Source organism: Heterocephalus glaber, unplaced genomic scaffold, assembly GCF_053883595.1.
Source record: "Heterocephalus glaber isolate CG9 unplaced genomic scaffold, H.glaber_assembly_v1.0 deba00001572, whole genome shotgun sequence".
Taxonomy (NCBI): Eukaryota; Metazoa; Chordata; class Mammalia; order Rodentia; family Bathyergidae; genus Heterocephalus; species Heterocephalus glaber.
The window spans coordinates 18,046,129-18,069,004 of NW_028258357.1; the positions used below are offsets into that span (position 1 = coordinate 18,046,129).

The 22,876-nt window shown below is 38.5% G+C and overlaps 1 protein-coding gene across 4 annotated transcripts in view; it reads left to right on the top strand.

The window, feature by feature from the left end:
* Scyl2 (SCY1 like pseudokinase 2) overlaps positions 1-17,363 on the top strand; it is a 65,835-nt gene extending 48,472 nt beyond the window's left edge. For all 4 annotated transcript variants that reach the window (XM_087192660.1, XM_087192662.1, XM_087192663.1 and 1 more), the window contains 8 exons: positions 3-116; positions 3,533-3,665; positions 5,331-5,449; positions 9,464-9,564; positions 10,900-10,966; positions 11,092-11,184; positions 13,113-13,232; positions 14,182-17,363. In XM_087192660.1, the coding sequence (XP_087048786.1) occupies positions 3-116; positions 3,533-3,665; positions 5,331-5,449; positions 9,464-9,564; positions 10,900-10,966; positions 11,092-11,184; positions 13,113-13,232; positions 14,182-14,817 (1,383 nt within the window). In that variant the 3' untranslated portion in view covers positions 14,818-17,363. The remainder of the gene's footprint in view (positions 1-2; positions 117-3,532; positions 3,666-5,330; positions 5,450-9,463; positions 9,565-10,899; positions 10,967-11,091; positions 11,185-13,112; positions 13,233-14,181) is intronic.
* The last annotated feature ends 5,513 nt before the right edge of the window (positions 17,364-22,876 follow it).

A 22,876-nucleotide genomic window follows, 5' to 3' on the forward strand; every position in this document is an offset into this window, starting at 1 on the left:
AGGAGCTCTGTCTGAACATCATTCCAACCTTTGCAAACCTTATAGACTACCCATCCATGAAAAATGCTTTGATACCAAGAATTAAAAATGCCTGTCTGCAAACGTCTTCCCTTGCTGTAAGTAGTTGCATATTACTAACTTTTCTTTGTCTTCCACTTCTCAGTAGCTTAATATATTCCTCATTGTTTAATAACACTTATATTTTATTACTATAATTTGTCTTGTCTGTACCGTGTATATAGTACTGTAAAAGTGAATTGTAGGTTTTCTTTTCTGATACTTTACAATACTGCATCCCTCATTTTATTCCTTGCTCCCTAACTTTGAAGGCTTCAGTAGAAAAATTTTTTCTTAATCCTTTTCTGCTTTAACTCAACAGTTTTATTATTTTAAAATAATAAGCAGAGGGCCGGGGATGTAGCTCAGCAGCACCACACCTGCCTGGCAAGCTCAAGGTCCTGAGTTTCATTTTTGGTACAGGAAAAAGAAATGTGGGGGAAAAAAGAAGCAGAGTTTAACTTGGTATATAAGCCTAAAATCTTTTTAAATGGCCTTCATTTTTAGTCATGAGTTTTTAAATTTCTTATCTCCCATTACCCATTTTTAGAAAAAGTAGATGACAATAAAACAAGTTTATATGAGTGTAAGTAGGGGAAATAGTTGTACAAAAAATATGTAGATTAAAAGTAGTTTCTTTGAATGCAAAATTTTAACACTAAGTTAAAATAATCAAAAAGGTAGAATAAATAACATAGTTTGCATTATCTTACATTGAAACCAATGAACGTCCCTAACTTTTCTGTAACGTTAAATCTAAGAGTTTATCACATTGATATTTCTTTATGAAAGCAATGTTAAATAGTTTTTTCAAAATAGCAGCTTTAGAAAAGGCAGGCCTGTTTTTCCTTTCCTGACCAATTCTTTATATTGATGTTTGATAATGAGCATATTACTAAATTTGCATTTTGTAAGAGCTTCTTTGGAAATCCCATTTATCTTCATTTGGTGGAATGTGAATTTCAATAAAAATGAGTATTAGTAGCTTAATAGAATGAAAGGCAGAAGCACCTTGACATGATTGTACTTTATAGCTGTCTAAACCAGTACAGTTCATGTTCTTGGTAGAAAGGCTCGCAGATGAAAGACCTAAGACCATAGTAGGAAAAGAAATCATGGAAACGAGTAAGCATGGGATGCAATGAAATCATGACCCTTGAGTTCTTATTCTGATTTTGTAACTATAACTGCCCCTGTGGCCTTGAGAAAGTCTCTGTACCTCTCTGAGTGTCTTTCACTGTCATTGTTAAAAGGATTTGAAATGTAGCCCTTTTCTTTGAATTTCTCTAATTTTACCTCCCCATATCAAACTCAGACCTTGCACTTGCTGGGCAGGTGCAGTGCCGCTGAGCTACATCCCTGGCCCCTCTCATTTTATGATTGAGTTTTCAGAAAGGATGGTACTAGTATGCAGCTTAAAATTCAGTTTTCAAAATGCCATTCCAGAAACCTTATACTATCCCTTATTTTATGGCAGTGTACATTTATTTTAGCATACATTTTCTCAAAGTACGCGTTCAGTTCTGCCTGTGTGTGCAGGGATGTGTGGGAAGCATAGATACTTAGATGATCTGCATTCATACCCATTGAGGTTTGCGTCTCTTAATGATGCTAACCAGCACTTAAAGACATGCTGTTTAAAAGGAATTACAGGGCTGGGGATTTAGCTCAGTGGTTTCGCCACCTGCTGCACAAGCGCAAGGACCTGAGTTCGATCCCTGGTACCAAAAAAATAAAATAAAACAAGGAGTTATAAAGAATGAATTTAGATGTAACTGGAGAAGGAATTTGCATTTTATGCATTACTTTTTAAGTGTATTTTAGATACTTTTAGTCCGCCTGTCTCCCCGCAGAATGGGAAATAAGTACTTCTAAATTGCATTTATAAGACTTACTCTCCAAGGCTTAAAAATTCTAATTAGGAAATTCCTAAAAAAAGAAAAAATGTCATGAGTTAGAATTGTATTTTAATATTGTTCCCTGAAAATGGAGAAAAATAAATTCTGCATAGAGTTAGGTGAAATACTCTTAAGAGCTATATTTATTCATGACCCACGTGATTGACTTATTTATTAATTTTTGGTCTTTTGAATCAAGGTCTTGTTGTATAGCTCAGGCTGGCCTTGAATTCACTAGTAGCCCAGGCTGGCCTCAGACTCATGCTGATCCTCCTGCCTCAGCCACCTGAGTGCTGGGATTACGGGTGTGCACTACTATGCTTTTCGAAAAGAACTAATTTTTATATATTGTAAAAGAAAATAAAGTTGAACCAGTATTTTAATCTTCATTTTCCCTTAAATATATCCAACTAGATGGAGCAGTTCATTTGTGTGTGTGTGTGTTCCGGGGTTACTGGTGATTGAACTCAGGGCATTTACACTGAGCTGGATCCCAGCCCTTTTTAATTTTTTATTTTGAGGCAAAGCCTCATTAAGTTGCCCAGGCTGAGCTTGAACTTGGGAGCCTCCTACCTCAATCTCCCAAAGTGCTGAGATTATAAGTTCGAACCACCAAGCCTGGCTTTCTTCTATACAACTGACTCTGAGAATAAGTTAAGCCTTCAGATATCATTTAGAATTTATAGTATTTCTTGTTTAAATTTCAGAAAGCAGTTGTTCATTGTTTTTCAGAAATGGAGGCCGGGGATTTAGCTCAGTGGATCCAGCGCCTGCCTCACAAGCGCAAGGTCCCGAGTTCGATCCCCGGTACCAAAAAAAAAAAAAAAAGAAATGGAAAATTCATTTTTCCTACAGAAATATGGTACAATTTTAACCAAATTATTTTCTATTTTTCTTAGATTAGCTTTTTTTTCTTTTTTAACTAGTTTTATTGCTGTTCTGGTCTTGACTTAAAAGGGTATTCCATCTTAACAAATTCCGGCTAAAAACTAGATTGTGTAGGGTTTTACATATTTATCAAAAGCCAAGTGAGTTTAGAATTTTGAGGAGAGTTTCTAAATGTCAGTTTTCCCTAACTGTATTAAAGATATATTTAGAAATAGAAAACTTTATGTTAGACAAATACAGATAACGTCAAATGTTAAAATATTTAGTTTAAGAACACACTGAACCTGAGTTAAAGTAAAATACTGGTGTCCCTGAGAAATTGGTCAGTTGGTGAGGAGAATGTATTCTTTTTTATAAAATTAAAAAGCTCCTAAAGGAATGTTCTTAGTAAACACATAGATAATTAAAGCTTCTCCAGCCCTATCATTTTGTTTAGAATACTACAAAATTGAAATTATTCCTTGTATTTAACTAATTACTGTCGTGGTGAAACAATTATAAATTCTTTCTGAAGCAAGTCAAGAAAGTTAGTAATTAAGTGAATTTCCTGTGTTATTAAAGCATGGATTCAAAACTTTTTATTCTTGAAATTTTAGCATGTATCTATAGGAAGATTAAATTTACACTTAAATATTTTGTTCTGGGTTACAGAGACTTTACATCACTAATGTGATTATCTCTTTTAATAGGTTCGTGTGAATTCATTAGTGTGCTTAGGAAAGATACTGGAATACTTGGATAAATGGTTTGTACTTGATGATATCCTGCCCTTCTTACAACAGATTCCATCCAAGGAACCTGCAGTCCTCATGGGAATTTTAGGTAGCTGAAAACTTAATGTCATTTGCCACTGTTTTATTGTTTTACAGTTATGCAAATATATTTCCTAATGTATAAAACATTATTCTTTTCATGTATATAACATTCAGTAATTGAAGAATGAGTGGATAAATGTCATAATATAAATTTTCTCTGTGTATTGATTTTAGCAAAAGCAGTAAAAATAGACATTTATAAAAAATAATAAGGTAATTAGGAACCATAGTTTCACAAATGTGAGAGCATAGTTTCCCCCATAACAGGTACTATGTAAGAGAGACAAACTGACCTCTGAAATGCTGATGCCAGTCTTAGTAATACTTGATATTTATTTGGTACTCAGCTTTTGAGAGGTAAAGTATTTTTCTCTGCATTGTCTTATTTTGTCCTTCCTCTAATCCAGAGAGCATTTTTCCTTTCCCTTCTTTCCTTTCCCCTGCCCCTCCCACTACCCCTACCCCTTTGGACCTTTTCTTCCTATTTTACATTATCAATTTAGGAATTATTTTTTAAAACAAGGAAACTGAGGCTTAGGTTAAAGTAAGTCACTCAAGATCATACAACTGATAAATGGAAGAAGAGCTTATTTTTAAAGTTTAGATATATTTGAATCTTAGCCAGTATGTTTCACTAATGACATGTGTATTAGCTTTTTGTACATTTGATGCTATCAGCAAGTTAAAATGATTCTGTCAAGAAACTCTGAAGTCGCTTGTGCATAGTGAGAGCTGAGGAAGTGCAGGCTGAAAATGCCAGAGGTCTGCCGTACTGACAGGAACAGTCATGACTGGAGAAGCACAAAAGCATCGACAGTGTGTTCTTACTAAATTTGAGGTTCTTTATTTTTCGCTTTTTGAGACAGTATCTTGTTATGTACTCCAGGCCAGCCTTGAACTCATGGAACCTCCTGGCTCAGCCTCTGAAGTGCTGCTGAGGTTCTTTATTTTTAACAAAAACTATATTATACATCTCTGTATCCTGACATCTACTGTAGTGCACAGCTTATATAAAGCCCTTGGTAAATACTGTAGGAATGATTAGCAAGTATTTATTTTGGCCCTCTCTTAGATGTAGAACTCTTGGTGTACTGTTTGAATCTTTCGTGCTCTAAGAAGTTTGTGTTCTTGAGCAAAAGTATGGCATAGTGGAACGCTTCTTCATTTATTGAACAAGGATAAAAGCATCACTCTAGGGTTCTTACGAGAATTCAGTGAAACAAAAGGTAATGAGCATAGTGCCCAGCAAATAAGGATTCAGTAAGATGTTTAATAAAATAATGAATTGTTTGAATTATAAGTCATGTGTACATTAACACAAATAGTGGGAGATGGTGTGTTCTCATGCTTTGGATTATTTCAAAACCCTTAGAATACAACAGTGTTCAGAGAATGCCAAGCATTCTCCCAAGCAGTTTAGCCAAAGAGACGGTGGAATGGGTGTAGCAGGTGAAGCTTTGAAGTTTGAGCAAATAGGGGTGAGCACTAGGAAAGGATCACGTGGAGTTGAATTAAATTACTAAGTTTTGGACATGGTGAGTTTTATTTGCTGAAGAAGTCAGTAAGGTGTAGGTCCTGTACTTTTACTGTGCTATACTGATTATCAAAGTATCTTATGATTTCTATTAAATTACTGTTAGCACATACATTTTGTCACATTCTTTTCTATCAGGTATTTACAAATGCACTTTTACTCATAAGAAGTTGGGAATTACCAAAGAGCAGCTGGCCGGGAAAGTATTGCCTCATCTCATCCCCCTGAGTATTGAAAGCAACCTGAATCTTAATCAGGTAGGACTATTTTGGGGTTTATTCAATTTATTCAGCTGGTTTGTTGTTGTTGTTGTTGTTGTTTTGTTTTGTGTTTTTTTTTGGTACTGGGGATCGAACTCGGGTCCTTGGCACTTTTAGGGCAGGTGGCAGAACCACTGAGCTAAATCCCCAGGCCTTATTCAGCTGTTTTCTTGGCATTTTTTTTTTTTAATAAATAATATACTGCACTTAAAAATTGCTAAAACATTCCTCCACCTGCCTCTCAAGTGGAAGGTCCCAAGTTCGATCCCCAGTACCAAAAAGGAAAAGTCATTAGACAAAATTGCTAAAACAAGGAAAAATTTGAGTTAGATGTGGAAGGGTTGTGGGGTGGAAGGGTAGATTATTGAAGGCCTCACTGGGAGGTGGTAAATGGATGGGACATTAGAAGGTGTAGCATTTGGGATTGCTTTAGATTTGGGCTGGGAAGCTGACATGAACAAAGCCATGGAATGTGTTTGGGGATTGTACTTATTATTTATCGTTACATAATAAATCACCACAGGGCCGGGGATTTAGCTCAGTGGTTCTGCCGCCTGCCTTGCAAGCACAAGGTCCCAAGTTTGATCCCCGGTACCAAAAAAAAAAAAAATCACCACCAATTTTGGTTTTAAAGCAGTTCTGTTAGTTTCCATGGGTCAGCCATGCCAGGGGTGGGCTTAGTTGGAGTCCCTGCTGGGCTCCTCTGAAGACCCACTTGGGGCATGATCTCCTTCTACACTCACTTAAATGGTCCAAGGCAGGATTGAGGTCTTTGGGGCCGAATCCGGCCAACACACAGTGGGGTCCTGAGTCCTCACTGTGTGTTAACCGGATGCACTGTCACTTCCGTGTCCTGAGGTCCTCCAGTGGGACAGCTTGTTTCATCACAACCAGCAAGAAAGAGTCGGCCAGCAAGATGGAAGCCACAGCCTCATGATGTAGTCAGGCCGGTAGCGTCCTACCACCTTTGTCATCATTCCATTGCTTTGAAGCAGGTCATACCTCCTTCCGCCTTCAAAGATGAGAGATTATACAAAGACATAGATAACAGAAGGAGGAGATCATGAATTAAGAGCCTGTCTGCCAAAGGGAAAGAATAATTCAGTTGCATAGAAAGGGAAATAATGAGATCAAGTGAGACTAGAATAAGGCTAAATCCCTGTCTGCTTCAGGTATTTGAACTTGGAATGCTGTAGATATTTGAGCACAGGGGTAATGACTGGAAAAATTACTGCGGAATTATCTCTCTGCTGTGGTTATCACAGCTATGTGCCTATACTGAATTTTCTTTTTTCTTTTTTTTTGGGTACCAGGGATCGAACTCAGGACCTTGTCTTGCGAGGCAGGTGTGGCACCACTGAGCTAAATGCCTGGCCCTATACTGACTTTTCTTGAAGGGAATAAACTCTAAAGCTAGTCGCCATAGCTTATTCTTCATTGTGTAGTCTCAACCCTAGATTGGTGCCAGAAACAAAAATTGAGAGAAAATTTGAGTTTGGAGTCACAAACAGTAAGCCATTTTTATTCACAATAGGATGGATGTTTGATGAAGTATGATATAAAAGACTGAGAAGAGTTATTGTTCATCTGAGCTTGTCAGAAGGACAGGCAGGGAAGGTTTAGAATCAGGGACTGAAAAGTGAATTAGAGCAATGAAAGAAACAGAAAGCTGAAGTAGACAAGAGTGCTTTTGGTGTTAGGGGTGCTGGGTGAGCAGAGGTGTGGAAGTATACAGTCTGACACATCCTTTGAGTCTGTCCCCAGGTTTGACACTTTATGTCTTCGGTGGCAGGTTTAGGGTTGGGGTTAGAAAAATGGGAGTGAACATTGAGGATGAATAGGATACTTCTAAGCAGTTTGCAGCTTTTGTCATTTATATCCTTAGTTCTCCTATTTCTGATTGAGGATGTTTAAAAATATTTTCAAGGACTTATTTTAGGATGTATACTTCTATTTGAATTGTTGTATTAATTTTCTCCAGCTTTTTGGTTCTTGTAGGGCCAATTTTCATCTGGAGAAGTACTGTGAATCCTGTCATCAGGTATTTTACAGTGGCTTATTAGCATGGGTGTGCTCTGCTCTCCTCATCTCATGGTCAGGGTTTCTAACTCTAGACTTCCCTCTCTGTCAGTCATGATTTAAAATACATATATTATACATGAAATGAAAAAAGTCATTAACTTAGGAAAAAAACATATTTTAAAATTTGATTAATAGCAAATACCATGCAGCAGTCACGGAAAAACCTCTGATGTCTTTAGGAAGAGTTCCTAAAGACATCAAATTGGATGATTCAAAACGATGTACACAAAGCTGTACTCTCAGCTCTGGCTTATTGTGGTGAGGGGATATAACACAGAATTGAGAAGGAAAAACCTACTAATGTCTCCCTGCGGAAACCAGGTGGAGGCTCCCAGCCAGAGTCCTCTTGTAGTGGAATCGCACAGGGTGAGCTCAATTTTCCCAGTCGTGAGTTGTGACCACATGTGTGAAATGTGAACAACCAGGGAAACTCAGGAGAAACTTGGCACCCACTTTTTTTTATTGAGAGGTAATCAAGGAGTACCCTCTATCTGCTCTCAAATTCCAGACTCCCAGAAGGGAAGCAGGTGTTCGGTACAGAGAGCATTCTTCATACAGACAGTTTAGGCACAGCGAGCCAATTAGTTAAGAAAGGGAACCTTCCTGACGTGGAAGTTCCCGAACACCAGGCAAAAGCCAGCCTCGTAAGCCTATCCTTCCTTTGAAAACAGCAGTCAGGTTGCCATGTTAGCTCTGCACAGCTGTGTGCTGCAACACGGATAAATCTCACAGTGTTGAGCAATGAAGCCAAATGCAGGAGAGGATCTACTGAAGGATTCCATTTAGCTACAATACCCAAACAGCTGAAACTGGTGTGTGCTGCCCGCCCGAAGTCAGAACAGTGTTTTCCCGGGGCGTGGGGCTGGGAAGGGACCCGAGGGCCACAGGACGCTTCTGGCCCTGTTTGGTTTCTCCGTCTGGCTCCCCATTCATTCTTTTCATTCAGTTTGTGAAGTTTTTGAGCTGTGCACTTACACTTTTCTGTTAGGATCAGTAAAAGGTTTTTAGGTCTAATTAGCAGAAAGTCAGTGTTGGTGAACTGAGAAGGAAATAGGCCTTTTGCACTCTCAGGGTAAGAAGACAGGAAGGAGCTGCTGCTGGAGGGTGTGGCGGGCAGAGCCGTGAGAGGCTCAGGCTCAGGGACTGATTTCCAGCTCTGCCAAGGGAGCTCTGGAATGTTTCTGAGGGCTGCTGTGTCTCTCTCATTGAGCCCAAGGCTAAAGTAAAAATACTAATACAATTGCTCTGGAGTGTTGAGAAGATCAGTAGAATAGTGTCTGTATAAGAGATACAGTTATAAGATTTAAGGAGGAGAAAGTGGTTTCTAGATTCTTTCTGGTGTCATTCATACAACTTGTTATGAAGATCTGGAAGTAACATAAGAATTATCAGCAGCTACCCAAAGTTTAACCAAAGCTTATAGTATATTAAGCAATAGTGTTTGGTATACTTCATGAACGCTGATTGTCTAGAAGGTAGATAATGTACATTTAATTTCTGCCAGCTTTTCAGAGAACAAGGTTTATGTGGGCCAGATGTCATTTTTCTAACTGTCTGAATAAATAGGGATTTTCTCTGTATTATTAAATAAATTATTTCCCAGTAGGCACAAATTATCAATATATAACTTACATAAGACCCTTGAATTAAAGCTGTTAACTCGGGATATAAAATTTGTTGAGACATGTTTTGTGGAACTTAAAAGCCTCATCAACTACAAAGATAAACCATACCACCACACAAAAGATTGTTTTAGCTCGCTGTGGTCTGCTGAGTTTAAATATGCTATCCTTGTTATGCCATTGGTGCGGAGTGAGCCCTATTTTATTGATAAAGTGGAGCATAGTGTGATCATCTTATTGCGCTATCTTAATGACATTTACTGCAAACTTGAAATGTTACAGTACTATCAATTTCCTCTTTTACCAGTTCAACTCTTTCATTTCCGTCATAAAAGAGATGCTGAGCAGATTGGAGTCTGAACATAAGACTAAACTGGAGCAACTTCATATAATGCAAGAACAGCAGAAGTGAGTAGATTCAGATGAACCGTACCTGGCTCAGGGGCAAAATGAAAGTTACCCCAAGATTGCTTTTCTGCAGTATGGGATAGGAAAGTTGCTAGACTTTAGTTTGACCATATGTAAAACATTTTAAAAATTTCAAGTGTATTAATTTGAACTGAGTTAAAATAGGATATTGTTGAGAATCTAATGGCATTTCTTAGTACAAAGACATAATATGATAAAATCTTGCATTTTCTTTACATAAAGAAAATTGTGTTTTGAGAAAAGTCCCTTGTTGGCATTAGCCACTGGTATTGTAAACTCTTGATTTTTCAAATATATGAGCCCTAGTGTTTTAATTTCTCACTGTCCTTTTCTCTAACCCCAGGAACACCTATAGGGCATGTAGTACCACAACATTCACCTCTTATTTTTAGGGAGGATTTTCTAAATTATTTGCAGAATACTAGCATTCAAACAAAGAAGGCAAAGATGGAAATTGTTCACTAAAACATGTTATTAAAATCAAAGATACTGGGCCCCGGGGATTTGGCTCAGTGGTGCTGCTGCCTGCCTCACAAGCACAAGTTCCCGAGTTCAATCCCCGGTACCAAAAATAAAATCAAAGATACAATAAAATTTATATCAGTCATAAGCAAGATCCCCAGATAGGAACTCTAGCTTCTGCCCTGTTATAAGGTGAAGAATATGGAAGTCTAGGCACAGTGGAGAAATGGGTGATACAGTCCTGTGTGTGCTCCAAGTGTTTTGTGATGTATACATGTGAGAAGTTTGATGCATTGGCTGCATTAATTTAGGGACTTAGAAAATAATATTTAGAAGTATATTATAGGTAAAAACAGTTTATTCATTTTTTTGGTACTGGAGATTGAACCCAGGGCCTCACACATGCTAAGCCTGCACTCTTCCACTAAGCTGCACCCCTACCCCGAAACAGATACTTAATATAAATATTTGAAGAGGAAAAGGGGCTTTCCCTGTTTCTTCCTATCTAAGTCCTATTTATTTTTCAAGACACAGTTCTGATCCACATCGCAGTGATTATAGTTTTTATTGTTAGTGTCAGATTCTGAACCGAATCCTCAGTTTCCCAAATCATGTCTTCTCTCTCAGTGAGATATTAGGCTATAAGAGCCATGCTTGCCTTGTTTTCTAGCACCCCTTGTGTATTTGCCAGTAAATTTCAAAACGTTGAATTTAAAAAGACTTATCTACAAATGTTATGTTTTTGAGCAAGCAGACATTAATAGTAGAAAATAGTGGAAACGATTAAAATTGTCCTTAAACAGTGAAATAAAAATTTATTTTTATATGTTTTCCTATTCATCTCTCCTATAGATCTTTGGACATAGGAAATCAAATGAATACTTCTGAGGAGACAAAAGTTACAAATGCTGGGAATCAGGTAGGAAGATAACTAATTTTTGCCGAAAGTGCTTGACAGTGTGCTTTAAGTCTTTTAATCTCTAAGCAGTGAATTACATTTTTTATTGAAATCTCTTCAATTGATGAACTTTTTCATTTCGTCAGATTGACAGGGTTTTTAACAACATTGGAACAGACCTTTTGACTGGCGGTGAATCAGAAAATAAAGAAGATGGGTTACAGAATAAACATAAAAGAGTGAGTTATCTTACTGCTTTTTACTACTCATTTCTCTCGTGGGCCTTCCTGTAAACCAGAGGCTTGTTGGGAAATACTATCTGGCACCTCACCAGGAAACGTCCCGTAATTACCTTTATGAAGCACAGTTGTGTGCCATCACATCTTGCTCCACTCGTTGCGCTTTGCTCCGTTTCACTCCGTTCCGCTCCGTTCTGTTTCGTTCCGTTTTGCTCCGTTCCATTTTGCTCCGTTCCGTTTTGCTCCGTTCCGTTTTGCTCCGTTTGGCAGTACTGGGGGTGGAACCCAGGGAGAACTGGGCTACACCCCCAGCGCTTTTGATTTGTTTATTTTGAGACAGGATCTCAATTGACCAGTTTGGCCTAGAACCTGTAGCCCTCCTGACTCAGCCACCTGGGTAGCCAAGATTAAAGGCTTGTGTCACAACCGGCCACACTTTCCTCTTTTTCTTTTCGTTTTTAAAATTAAGCCCAGTAACCTTACTTTCTTTTCATTCCATGGTGGCAACTAACTTTTTTAGCCCATCAGATTTTCTCTTTGACATTTTTGAAGAATACTTGTCGGTTTTTTGGTAGAATGGTGCTCAGTTTGAATTTGCCTAATGTTTTCTGTTAATTAGACTTAAGGTTTTACATTTTTTGTCAGGAATACCACAGAAACGATAAGCATATATATATATATGTTTATGTATCTTACTAATGGTGGATCACCACTATTTTCAAGAGAATTTTAAAGATAGATTTGGTTCCATCTCAAAAGCAGATGTAGCTCAGTGGCACAATGCCTGCCTGGCAAACAAGAGGTCCTGGGTTGGATTCCTGGTACCAAACAAAAAGCAGATGAAAAAGTTCCACTCTTCCTCTGACTTTGAATAATAAAGCAATACTTCCTTATTGAAATTTTGGTTAGCATAGTAAAAAAAAGTACTTGCCAGGTTTAGACTTCTGCTGAGGTCATTCTTCTATTCATTCGCAAAATATGAATACCTGTATGTTTCAAGCCAATGAAACATGGGACATAGCAGCTTTCAAAATTGTAAGATGTTATGAGCTTTTAGTTTATAAAAATTGATAAAAGAAAAGAGAAGCATCAAATTTGATGCAGACATTGACAGTGAAAGAACTTGTTGGTTTAGTTCTTCCATAGCTTTATGGAATGAAATAGAGCTGAACAGGATCTCCCAGTTTTGTGGAATGGAATTAATGATATTCTCATTTCTGTCTAGAAGATGATTCTAATGAATGCTTTTAATAGACAGATTTTAGCACCGATCCTGTGAGTTTCTCCCTAGAGTTAAATCTGGTAGTAATTAGAAATAAAACTTAAGGGCCGGGGATTTAGCTCAGTGGTTTCGCTGCCTGCTGTGCAAGCGCAAGGACCCGAGTTTGATCCCCGGTACCAAAAAAAAAAAGAAATAGAACTTACCTGTGGCATTCACCAACACTGGAGTTTGCTTTGCAGTTAAGTACGATGGACCCTTGAGTTATGACCAGTCTGACATACGAACAACTTGGGTTATGACTGGAATTTTACTTTGAAGTTGCAACCAAAGTCTTGAGTTACACCTGAATGCTGGCCATTTGTGCTTCCAGATACAGTTTTAACCGTTGAAGAGTTCTGGAAGGAACATTAGCACATCCTTTCCCGTGTGGGGTTCACTGAGAAATCCTGGGCCAATTTCTAAGGACACTGAGATCTCCCTGCGTACAGGAGGGAGACTCGGAGGCTGTGTAGAGGAGCCTGAGCCTTCACATGACCAACTTGAGTAACAACCAGCCCTCGAAAATGAATTGAGTTTGTAATCAAGGATCCATTGTAGTAAGCACTGCCAACTAGACCTAGGTGTACTTTACCAGAGGAAAAAAATCTTTTGTTCTACAAATAATTATGAAGTTGCCAGTTGACGTTTTGCTTTGTTTTGTTTTAAGGCATCACTTACACTCGAAGAAAAACAAAAATTAGCAAAAGAACAGGAGCAGGCCCAGAAGCTGAAAAGCCAGCAGCCTCTTCACCCACAAGTACACACCACCATCGCTCCAGTAAAACAGGTCAGAGTCATCCCATCTGTGTGATGTCAGTTGCTCTACTAGTAATCTACTCTCCGAGGGTGGGCAAGAGATGCAGTTCAAAGAATACTCTAATGTGCAGTTTCCACAGAGTCATTATAAGGGTTTCCCTGCACCTCTTCCATAACCTGCCTAATGCACCGCTTTGCATGCCAGTGCTTGTTACCAGTGGAGAGAGAGGTGAATGAGTAGGTGGAGTGTAAAAACATATTAGGTCTCATAGTACCAATTCAGTTCTGTTCACTCTGAAATGATCAGGAATATTATATTTATGCTCCTAATGAATTTTAGCCAATCACAGTTTTTGGCTTTTCAATGACAGGTTTGTGACTTGAGTTAGGAAGATATTCCTCCTTCTCCTGACCAGTATTTATTTCTTACTGTGTTGCAGGTACTGTTCTAGACACTGGTGTTGTGGCAGTGAACAAGGGCTCTGCTTGTAGAATTTACACTCTTAATAGTTTAAAAAATAACTACATCTTATAAGCTTTAACATATTTTATTTTTGTTATCTCTTAATCACTGAAATTCTTCCTCTGAGAAGAAAGTCTTTGCAGGCCAAGAAGCAGAATATAAAAAGAAAAAAATGGATTCCCACAAAATTTTGATGAAATTCAGAATAGTAAAGGATCCCTTTTTCATAATAAGGATCTACTAATGAGAAGTGTAATTCTACTCTGGGAAGTTAACGATTTATGTAATTGGAGTTTAATGTTAGTGTTCACGGTCATTGAATTGATAGCAAATATTCACCTGTAAAATTATACAAAAATGGATGCAGGCTGTATTGGGCTTGTAGGCCACAGTTTGTTGACTTGGTATAGATTGTTGATTGTATTTTTTAACTTGTCCTTTATAATTTAATGTCAAATGTTTAATTATGAAGTAAATTGGTTTTCTTGGATATACGTAATTCCCTCCTATTTTTCAGACTAAGGACTTGACAGACACATTGATGGATAATATGTCATCTTTGAGCAGCCTCTCTGTCAGTACCCCCAAATCTTCTGCTTCAAGTACCTTCACTTCAGTTCCTTCCTCGGGCCTGGGCATGATGTTTTCTACACCAATTGATAATCCGAGGAGAAATTTGACAAATGGCCTAAATGGCAATATGGGCTTTCAGACTTCGGGATTCAGCATGCCGGTTAACACAAACCAGAACTTCTTCAGTAGTCCAGGCACCCCCGGAGTGAGCACTCTGACTCCGGGGGCACCTCCCACCCTGCCCAGCTTCAGTGCTCTGGGTGCTGGCGTGAAGCAGACCCAACAGAGACCCGCAGATATGTCTGCCCTTAATAATCTCTTTGGTCCTCAGAAACCCAAAGTTAGCATGAACCAGCTATCACAACAGAAACCAAATCAGTGGCTTAATCACTTTGTACCTCCTCAAGGTTCTCCAGGTCTGGGCAATTCGGTAGTGGGACCGCAGGTGAGCATGATGGGACAAGCTACCTTCGGCATGCAGGGTAACCCTTTCTTTAACCCACAGAACTTTGCACAGCCACCCACTGCTATGACCAGTGGCAGTTCAGCTAGCAATGATTTGAAAGATCTTTTTGGGTGAGGTGTCTTGCTCCTAGTTTTGAAGGATTACTTCTGTTTTAATCATGGGTAGGCTAATTTACATCTTTGTTTACTTGGCTCGAGGCAACTATTATTGCAAAGTGAATGGTTTGGTGACAGACAGCATCTGTTGCCACGCCAGCCAGCAGAGTAGTTGTATGAACTCCTAACCAGTTGAGTTTTTTTAAAGCACTGAGGAATTTTTCCTCTTACAAACTCCTCTTCAGGTTTTTAAAACCCCAATCCTTACCAGTGTCAGAGAGAAAAAAGGACAACTGAGTTATCTTGAATAGTAGAATTTTTAAATCAGATGTTTATTTTGCCTTGTATATCTGTGTTCTTTTAAAAAACAATTGGTAACTGCAAACTCCCTTTTTGTGTTCTACTTGGTACACAGTCTGTCTTCCCAGGTCATTAGTCTTCATTTTAATATGTGAAAAATCTTGATGCTGTATTGGTTTGTTTGCATTTAGTATGACTGAGAAAATGATGAGCATAAAAATGATCAGATTTTGTCTTCTTCCAGTCTTCATTTACTTTTCAGATGAACTAACGTTTAGTAATAAAGACTGAACAAATGCTACAAAATTTAACTTATCTTAATTTTATTGGTTTAGAAAGCATTATACATCATCTTAAATGCAAACTAATCATTGTACATTATATTTTCGCATGATCTGCCTCAAATAGCTATGTATTGTTCTGCATTTACTTGGATACATTTGGGATCTGTTTTTTCCTACCGCATCGCAGAAGAGCTATGTACTGATATGTACAGATTATTGGCAAAGGAATCTGATGTGATTTCCCCGACTCCTGCCTTGATATTTCATTTTGAATTTAAACTTATGAGGTTGCAGCACATGTGCATTACATTTTCAAAAGGAAGTTTGTAAGAATTAAACTATATTTAATGAGTAAACTTGAGATTTCAGCTGTATTGTTTCAAATGTAATTAAACTTCACTACGAATGAACAGTTGTATCTTCTGTATCAACAGATTAATTTTCAGCTTGCCATGATAGTCTGACCTCATCAAATACTGCAGCTGAAATCTTTTCTAGAAATTCCAGCAACCTTTTGTTTGAGCATTTTAATGTCCATAATCAGCCATTTTTAGAAAGGAAAGAATTAAGTTCTCCTAACCGGCAACATGTTTCATTTCTCAAAACTTTTCTCTGCTGTTTTTAATTTGCTGATTATTCAACCACAGAGCCTTATGCTGTCATTTGTAGTTTTAAAAATTATATTCCACTGTTATGTGATAACTTTATCTTTTAAAGAATTGTCTGTGTAGTATAGTTGCTCCCGTACAGTTTGTGGTTTTTAATTATTTGGAACCAGCAATCATTTAAAATAAACCATATGAAGTTTAGTGCGCTGGTACTAAGTTTATTCATTGACTATGAATAGTCATTGAAAAATACATATACACATACACACTCGATATCTGTTTAATAGATAGTATTTGATTACAAACTATAATTTGATGACATTGCTGATAATATTTAGTAAAGGAAGGGGGTGTTTAAAAATAAAAGTTAGCTTTCACATCTAGTTTTTCTGTGAGCTGTACTTTGTAGCATGATTATAGAACTGATAAGATTATTGAAGAAAGTTGTCTTAAGAAATGAAGAAAACCAGAAAGATCCAAAATATTTTTGTCAAATATATCTACAACTTGACCAGAGTAGCTATTTTGTTTTTAACACAAGATTTCTCTTGGGAAAAGCTTACAAATGGCATAATTACTTAATTGAAGATTTTGTCTTTGTAACAATTCAGTAGTTGCCGTTTATTGGGGACTATTTTTTATTTTATAAAAGGACTTGCTGTCAGTAATCACTTCCTAATTAGAAGAAACCCTTAATGTAGCAGTTTATATGACTTGAACTTCTAAATCTGAAAATAGGTTATTTGAAAAAAATACTGTGTAATTCTTAGGTAATTTTCACTTGTTAATGTTTGCTCACCAGGCAGTGACGGTGCTGCATTTTTTATAAAGATGTTCTTACACTTTTTTCTACTTTCTCAAAGGTATTTTATTGGAATCATTTCCATCAAATGAGCCATTCATTGCCTCTTTCTGTTGTAAAATTGCCTTTGAAAAACTGTGCTATTTTTAGGCAAATGTGTTTCCTATATGAACAAAGTATTTGAAGTGCTAGATCACCTTAAAATTATTTCAGATATTGAAAGCATTTAAGCCTCTTGAGCTTAGAGCAGAAAATTGATAGGTTACAGGGCACCTACAGACAAAAATTACAAAAAAGATTTCCTTTTATTTGAATTGGTTCTCTTTTCTTCTAATGCTAAAAATGTGTGATATATGTAGAGAATGCATAAAGGAAATGGAAATAGCCCGAATTTGGTTTTTGTTTTGTTTTGTTTTTTTAGCAACACTTATAACCCTTCTTCTTGATTAAGGAGGTAGTTGTGTTTTTTTAACCTGTAAAATACCTCACAAGGTTGCTTAAAGGAGTATGTGAAAATGCCTGATAGAAAGCAAAATGTGTACCAAATAAATTTTAGCTTTTTAAACCTTTCCATATTAAGTTGTGATTTCATACTTTGTGACTTACTGGTCTTGGAACAGTTTTAAGACAAATGAATCTGTAAGAATTGAGACAGTACCAGATTTTAAGAGCTCCATCTGCAACAATGTCTGTGACATGTAGTAAGACATACATTTTACATTGGAGCCACTCTGTACCTGAAGCCAGAGTTTATTTTTAATAAGTATAATGTGTTCCACCTTTTAGTTTAGTATTTTTTAAAAGTTAATTTTAATCCCTAAAAGGATTTTATTACTTAAGTTAGAATAAAACAAATAATTCAGCTCTGTCTTTCTCTGAGCAGTTGTAGAAACAGTGGGCCTGGGGTTTGCATGACTTAACCCAAGGAGCTTAGACCAGGAGTAGAAGCGACATCTTTTCCTACTCTGCGCTTGAGGGCCCTTTACCCCGTCATGTCCTTTATTGTATGAATTCTTCCAGAGATGTTTTTGTTCAGTCATGTACATAACAAGTAAATGTTCAGTGCTTGTTGGGCACTATAAATGTATTTATCCTGGAAATTGGTGTTGAAGTCGGCATCAGCTTTGGGACTGCTTCTTTGAACTGGAGTTGAGGAGGGCTGGGGTTAGTGGTGCTTATAGAACCCAGATACATACAGAACGAAAGCTCACACGTGGGGAGGAGGAGAGGTACAGCTGGAAAGGCTGTTTCACCAAAATGAAGCTGTTGGATATTCCGGCCACTCAGGGATAACTTTACCTGGGATACAAGCCACATATGTCATTTAAAGTTTTTCTAGTATGCCAATTAAAAATTGGGAAATTAACTTTAATATAATTTAGGTTAATATATCAAAAATATCACGTCTGCATGGAACTGATGTAAATCACAAAAAAACCCCGAGTGAAATATTTTACATTGCTTATTGGTACTCAGTCTTGAGATAGAGCATATATTTTAAACATTTCCAGTGCTGAATAAACATCAGACAGCGAGGGTATATATGGAAGCATCATACCCAGAGGAGCAAACGACCACAATCGATCATCTCATAGCTCCAGACTTCTCCTTGTCTGCCCTGCTTGGTGCTCCTGGAGCTGGGTACTCTCAGCTCTTTGCCAGCTGGTGGCATGTTAGGCTTCATCAGTGGAGGGCACTGGCATGGCCCTGCAAAGCAAGAGCAGCAAAAAGACCCATTTTACTTCAGGGTTCTGCTTGTGCATTTTTTCCACTATAGGAAGCCCCCAGTCCAAGCAGAGGGTCTCCAGCACTGCCAGTCGCATCCAGCTCTGCTACCGTGGCAACTGTGCCGCTCGGCCACGCCCTCTGACACGTTCCTTCACCACTGGCACTGTGTTCCTATGGAAACCACCCTCTCCAAAGCAGCTGACTCACCTTGGCTGACTCACCTTTTTAAAAAATGGATAAACTTTAATTTTTAATTTTTTTTTTTTGGTACCGGGGATCAAACTCAGGACCTTGCGCTTGCGAGGTGGCCGCAATGCCACTGAGCTAAATCCCCGGCCCTATTTTTAATTTTTTGTCTTTTGATTTTTTATTAGTAGGCCTTTGCAGTACACAAGGTTTACATCCCTTGTGGGGAGCTGACGCATGGGCACAGCACATCTTCATTCCTCTTTTTCCTCCCCTTTCCTCCCCTCTCCCTCCCTCCATCTCCTGAATCCCTTCCCTTTTGAGAAAGATCTATCTCCCTACTTCATATTATATTTATTTTGCTCTTTATTTTTACTCTGGGTTTTCCATATGAGAGAAACCATGCGATATTTAAGCTTGTGTGTCTGATTTACTTCTCTTAATGTTATGGTCTCCAGGTTCATCCATTTTCCTACAAATGACTCAAATTTGTCTTTGTTAATGGCAGAGTAGTACTCCATTGTGGAAATACCACTTTTCTTTATCCATTCATCCTTTATTTAAAACTCTTTCTAAAAATTTTTTAGCAATGTGCCAGTAGTGGACAGTTTTGCTATTTTAATTATACCTAGTTGATACAGTTCTGATTTTCCCGCCTACTTTTTGGATATGTTCTTTTGTGTAGTGTCCTAGGTTGCTGGCAAATCCGATGTTTGACATTTGTGTATAGCTGGTGAGATAGACTTCAGTGTGTAGAGTTTGCAGTAATCAGTATTCGTGTAGGTCTATTCCACATCTATATCCCTAACCCCACCAGTCTTTCTAAATACAATGATGGGACCAGTCAAATAGGTATTTCCCAGGACACTAGAAACATACAGGGCATGGACTTGTGCACCAGATACAGGGTGTGTGGGTGTCTGTTTTTATTTTGTTTTGTTTTTTAAATTTAGGCTAAAAACAGGGCTGGGGATTTAGCTCAGTGGCACCGTGCCTGCCTCGAAAGCACAAGGTCCTGAGTTCGATCCCCGGTACCACAAAAAATGTAGACTAAAATTATAGCATTCATGCTCTGTGGACACAAGACAAGATTCCTTATGCATTTGTTCATGTGTTGGAACACAGCCCAAAATGCTTCTAAGTAATCTTGTCTGTAGCTGCGGGCACTCCTGATCACTAGTTGGGAAGGTCCCTCGCTGAGCCAGGCCTCAGGAGCGGTGAGTTTCTGTCCTTGGCTCTGGCTGCAGAGACTGTGAGAATCCGCCCTCAGTCAGCACCAGCTCCTGTGCTCCAGCACTTGGCAGCAATCTTTATTGGCCAACATTCAAAATCTCATTTTTAAGAAATGCTTATGAAGTTGGCCCCAAATTGAGCCATCGTTTCTCTAGAAATTCTGAATTCTATTCAGCCCTTCATGGAAACCTTTGTGCCTGGCTTGCCTTGTTTGGACCACACATCGTTTTCCTTGACCACACTTTGCTTTCGACTGTGCACAAACTGGCTTATTCGAATTCAGTGAGGGAAATGTGTGAGCCCCTGGCTTGGCTCCTGCTATGGGGAGGTGCTCAGTAGGTACCGGTGCCTTCCTTCTGATGGACATAGAGCAACAAAGAACCCAACTTCAACCAAGAAAAATTGGAATACATTTACTCTTCAGAAACATAGGCCAAGCCAGGATGGTGGCTTGTCTGTAATCCCAGTGCTCTGGGAGGCCGAGGCAGGAAGATCATGAGTTTAAGCCCAGCCGGGCAACACAGTGAGACCTTGTCTCAGAAACAAAACAAAAACAGTAAAAAAGGGCTGGAGATGTAGCTCAGTGAGAAGACCCTGAATTCAGTCCTTAGTAGCACATGTGCACACACAGGCCAAAAGAATGTTCTAGCTGTGGTGCTGTGAGTCCTGGGACATATAGAGTGAAAAGCAGGCCTTGCTCTGCAGGAGTTCGTGTGAAGAGCAGACTTCAGAACAGTGGGATGCATGCAGTGACAGCTGTGGAGGAGGAGCACAGCGCCTTAGAGAAGGTAGGCCCTGAGCCCAGATGCATGGAGCCTTTTAAAAAGAACTTAATGCTTTTATCAAATGATTACTTAGGAATCACATATGAAATGAAGACAGACTTACTAGGGAGGAGATTATAATAGGTAACTGTTCCAAAGTCTTTTTGAATTCTGATATTATATGAAAACTACTTGAATTAAGGGAAATCTGTTCAAATAATTTGATGACTAAAAAAAGTAGAATTAATGTTAGCTGCTTAAAGTGTTTTCTATTAGAGCCAAGAATGATAGCAAGGCAAGAAGCAAAATAAGTGAGCTATAATGTTATTTTCATCTAATCATTTATACCTTATTGGATATTTCAGAAACTTAAGGAGTCACGTGTAGGGGCTCAATAAATAGATATAGAATAAATAAATCATTCTTTTAAAACTAGCTGGTTTTGGGGTGGGGGAGGATATCTGCTGTGTAGTTTATAAACTACCAGAAGATGTCACTGTTTCCCAAGTAGTCATTATATTGGCCATGTTATAGGTGCATTTTTTAAAACACAGGCTGGAGAAAATATTGATAATATCCAACTTGCTGGGCGTGGTGGCACACACCTGCAATCCTAGCTACTCAGGAGGCCAAGGCAAGCATATTGCAAGTTCGAGGCAGCCTGGGCAAATTAGACCCTGTCTCAAAATAAATACAAAGGCCTGAGGATGCAGCTCAGCGGTAGAGTGCTTATCTCGTATGTTCATGGTCCTGAGTTTAATTCCCAGTACTGCACCCCTCCCTCAAATCTGGCTTGTGGTATTGAATCAATGAAATGATAGGCTCTCGAGAGAAATACTTGTGGAAGAAGAAATACTTGTGGAAGTTATGTGTGGATTTGTTTTCTCTTGATTCTCCCTAAATATTACCCCTGCTCATTACTATAATGTTGAAATTATCTAAATTATTGCACAATGGGAGTTCTACCTGCACCTTCAAGAGGGTGATAAATCTTCCAAAATATGCTCTGGTTTTGACTTTTTTCAACATTTCAGTTTGCATTATTATGACACAACTATCTTTACGAAATTGCCAGGTTTTCTAATTGTTATGGCTTGTATGTGGATATCCTTCCGATGCCTTATGCACTCATAGGTGGGGTTTTTTGTAGGTGGCTGGATCTAGAGTGTGTGAGTGTAGATTAACTGTGTAATAACTAAATTAGCCCACTCATAGCATAGTTCTGGGTGTGGATAATGGGAAGGCCACCCCGAGTATGGGTGGCACCAACCAATAGGCTTGTAGCCTGAGTGGAATAAAAGGGAAAAAGTGGCTCAGTGCTGCTGCTTTGCTGCTTTCCATCTGCCCCGCCGTGGATTGCTTCTCCTCTGCCATGCCCCTCTGCTGTGCCACCCCACCTTGGAGCCAGTCGGTTATGGACTGAAACCTCTATAAACTGTGAACTACAATACACCTTTCTGTTTTCAACTTGTGGATGTCTGGTATTTCGTTCAAGCAACAAAAAAGTAACTAAAACTAGCATATTTTGATCTTATATGCAACCCAAATATCCTTGAATCATTCTTTCAACATTCCCCGTTTCCTCACAAGGAAAGTTTTCAGACTATACCTGAACCAGTGTATATTCAAAGCACACAGGTAGTAACATATGAAATAAAAATAATTCCATTGTCATTACAGTCAGAAAATAGACTAAAAGCTTGAAAATTGAGTATTTTGTGTTGGTGGCAGCAGGAAGGAGTATCTCTATGAGAAAATCTGGGAAAACAAAGGAGGAAAGGTTCATGGCTTGTGATTTCAGGGATTTCAGTCCATGCTCATCTGGCTCCATTGTTTTTAGGCTTGTGGCAAGGAAGAAATGTCATGGCGGAAGTGCATGGTGAAGTAAGGCTAGTTCATGACAGCTGGGAAGCAGAGAGCAAAAGAACCGTAGTTTGAGAGGAAGGAGCTGGGGACCATTTGTAGTCCCCAGGGTCATCATCCCATAATCCATTTCCTTCAAGCAGGCCTCGCCTTTTGTTTCCATCATCTCCCAATAATGGCATCAAGTTATGATCCTTCGGTAGATTCATTAATCCACTGATAAAGTTGGAGCCCTCATGATCCAATCACTTTTCCAAAGCTCATTATCAGTCAAGTCTTCAACACAATGAGCCTTTTGGGGGACAGATCA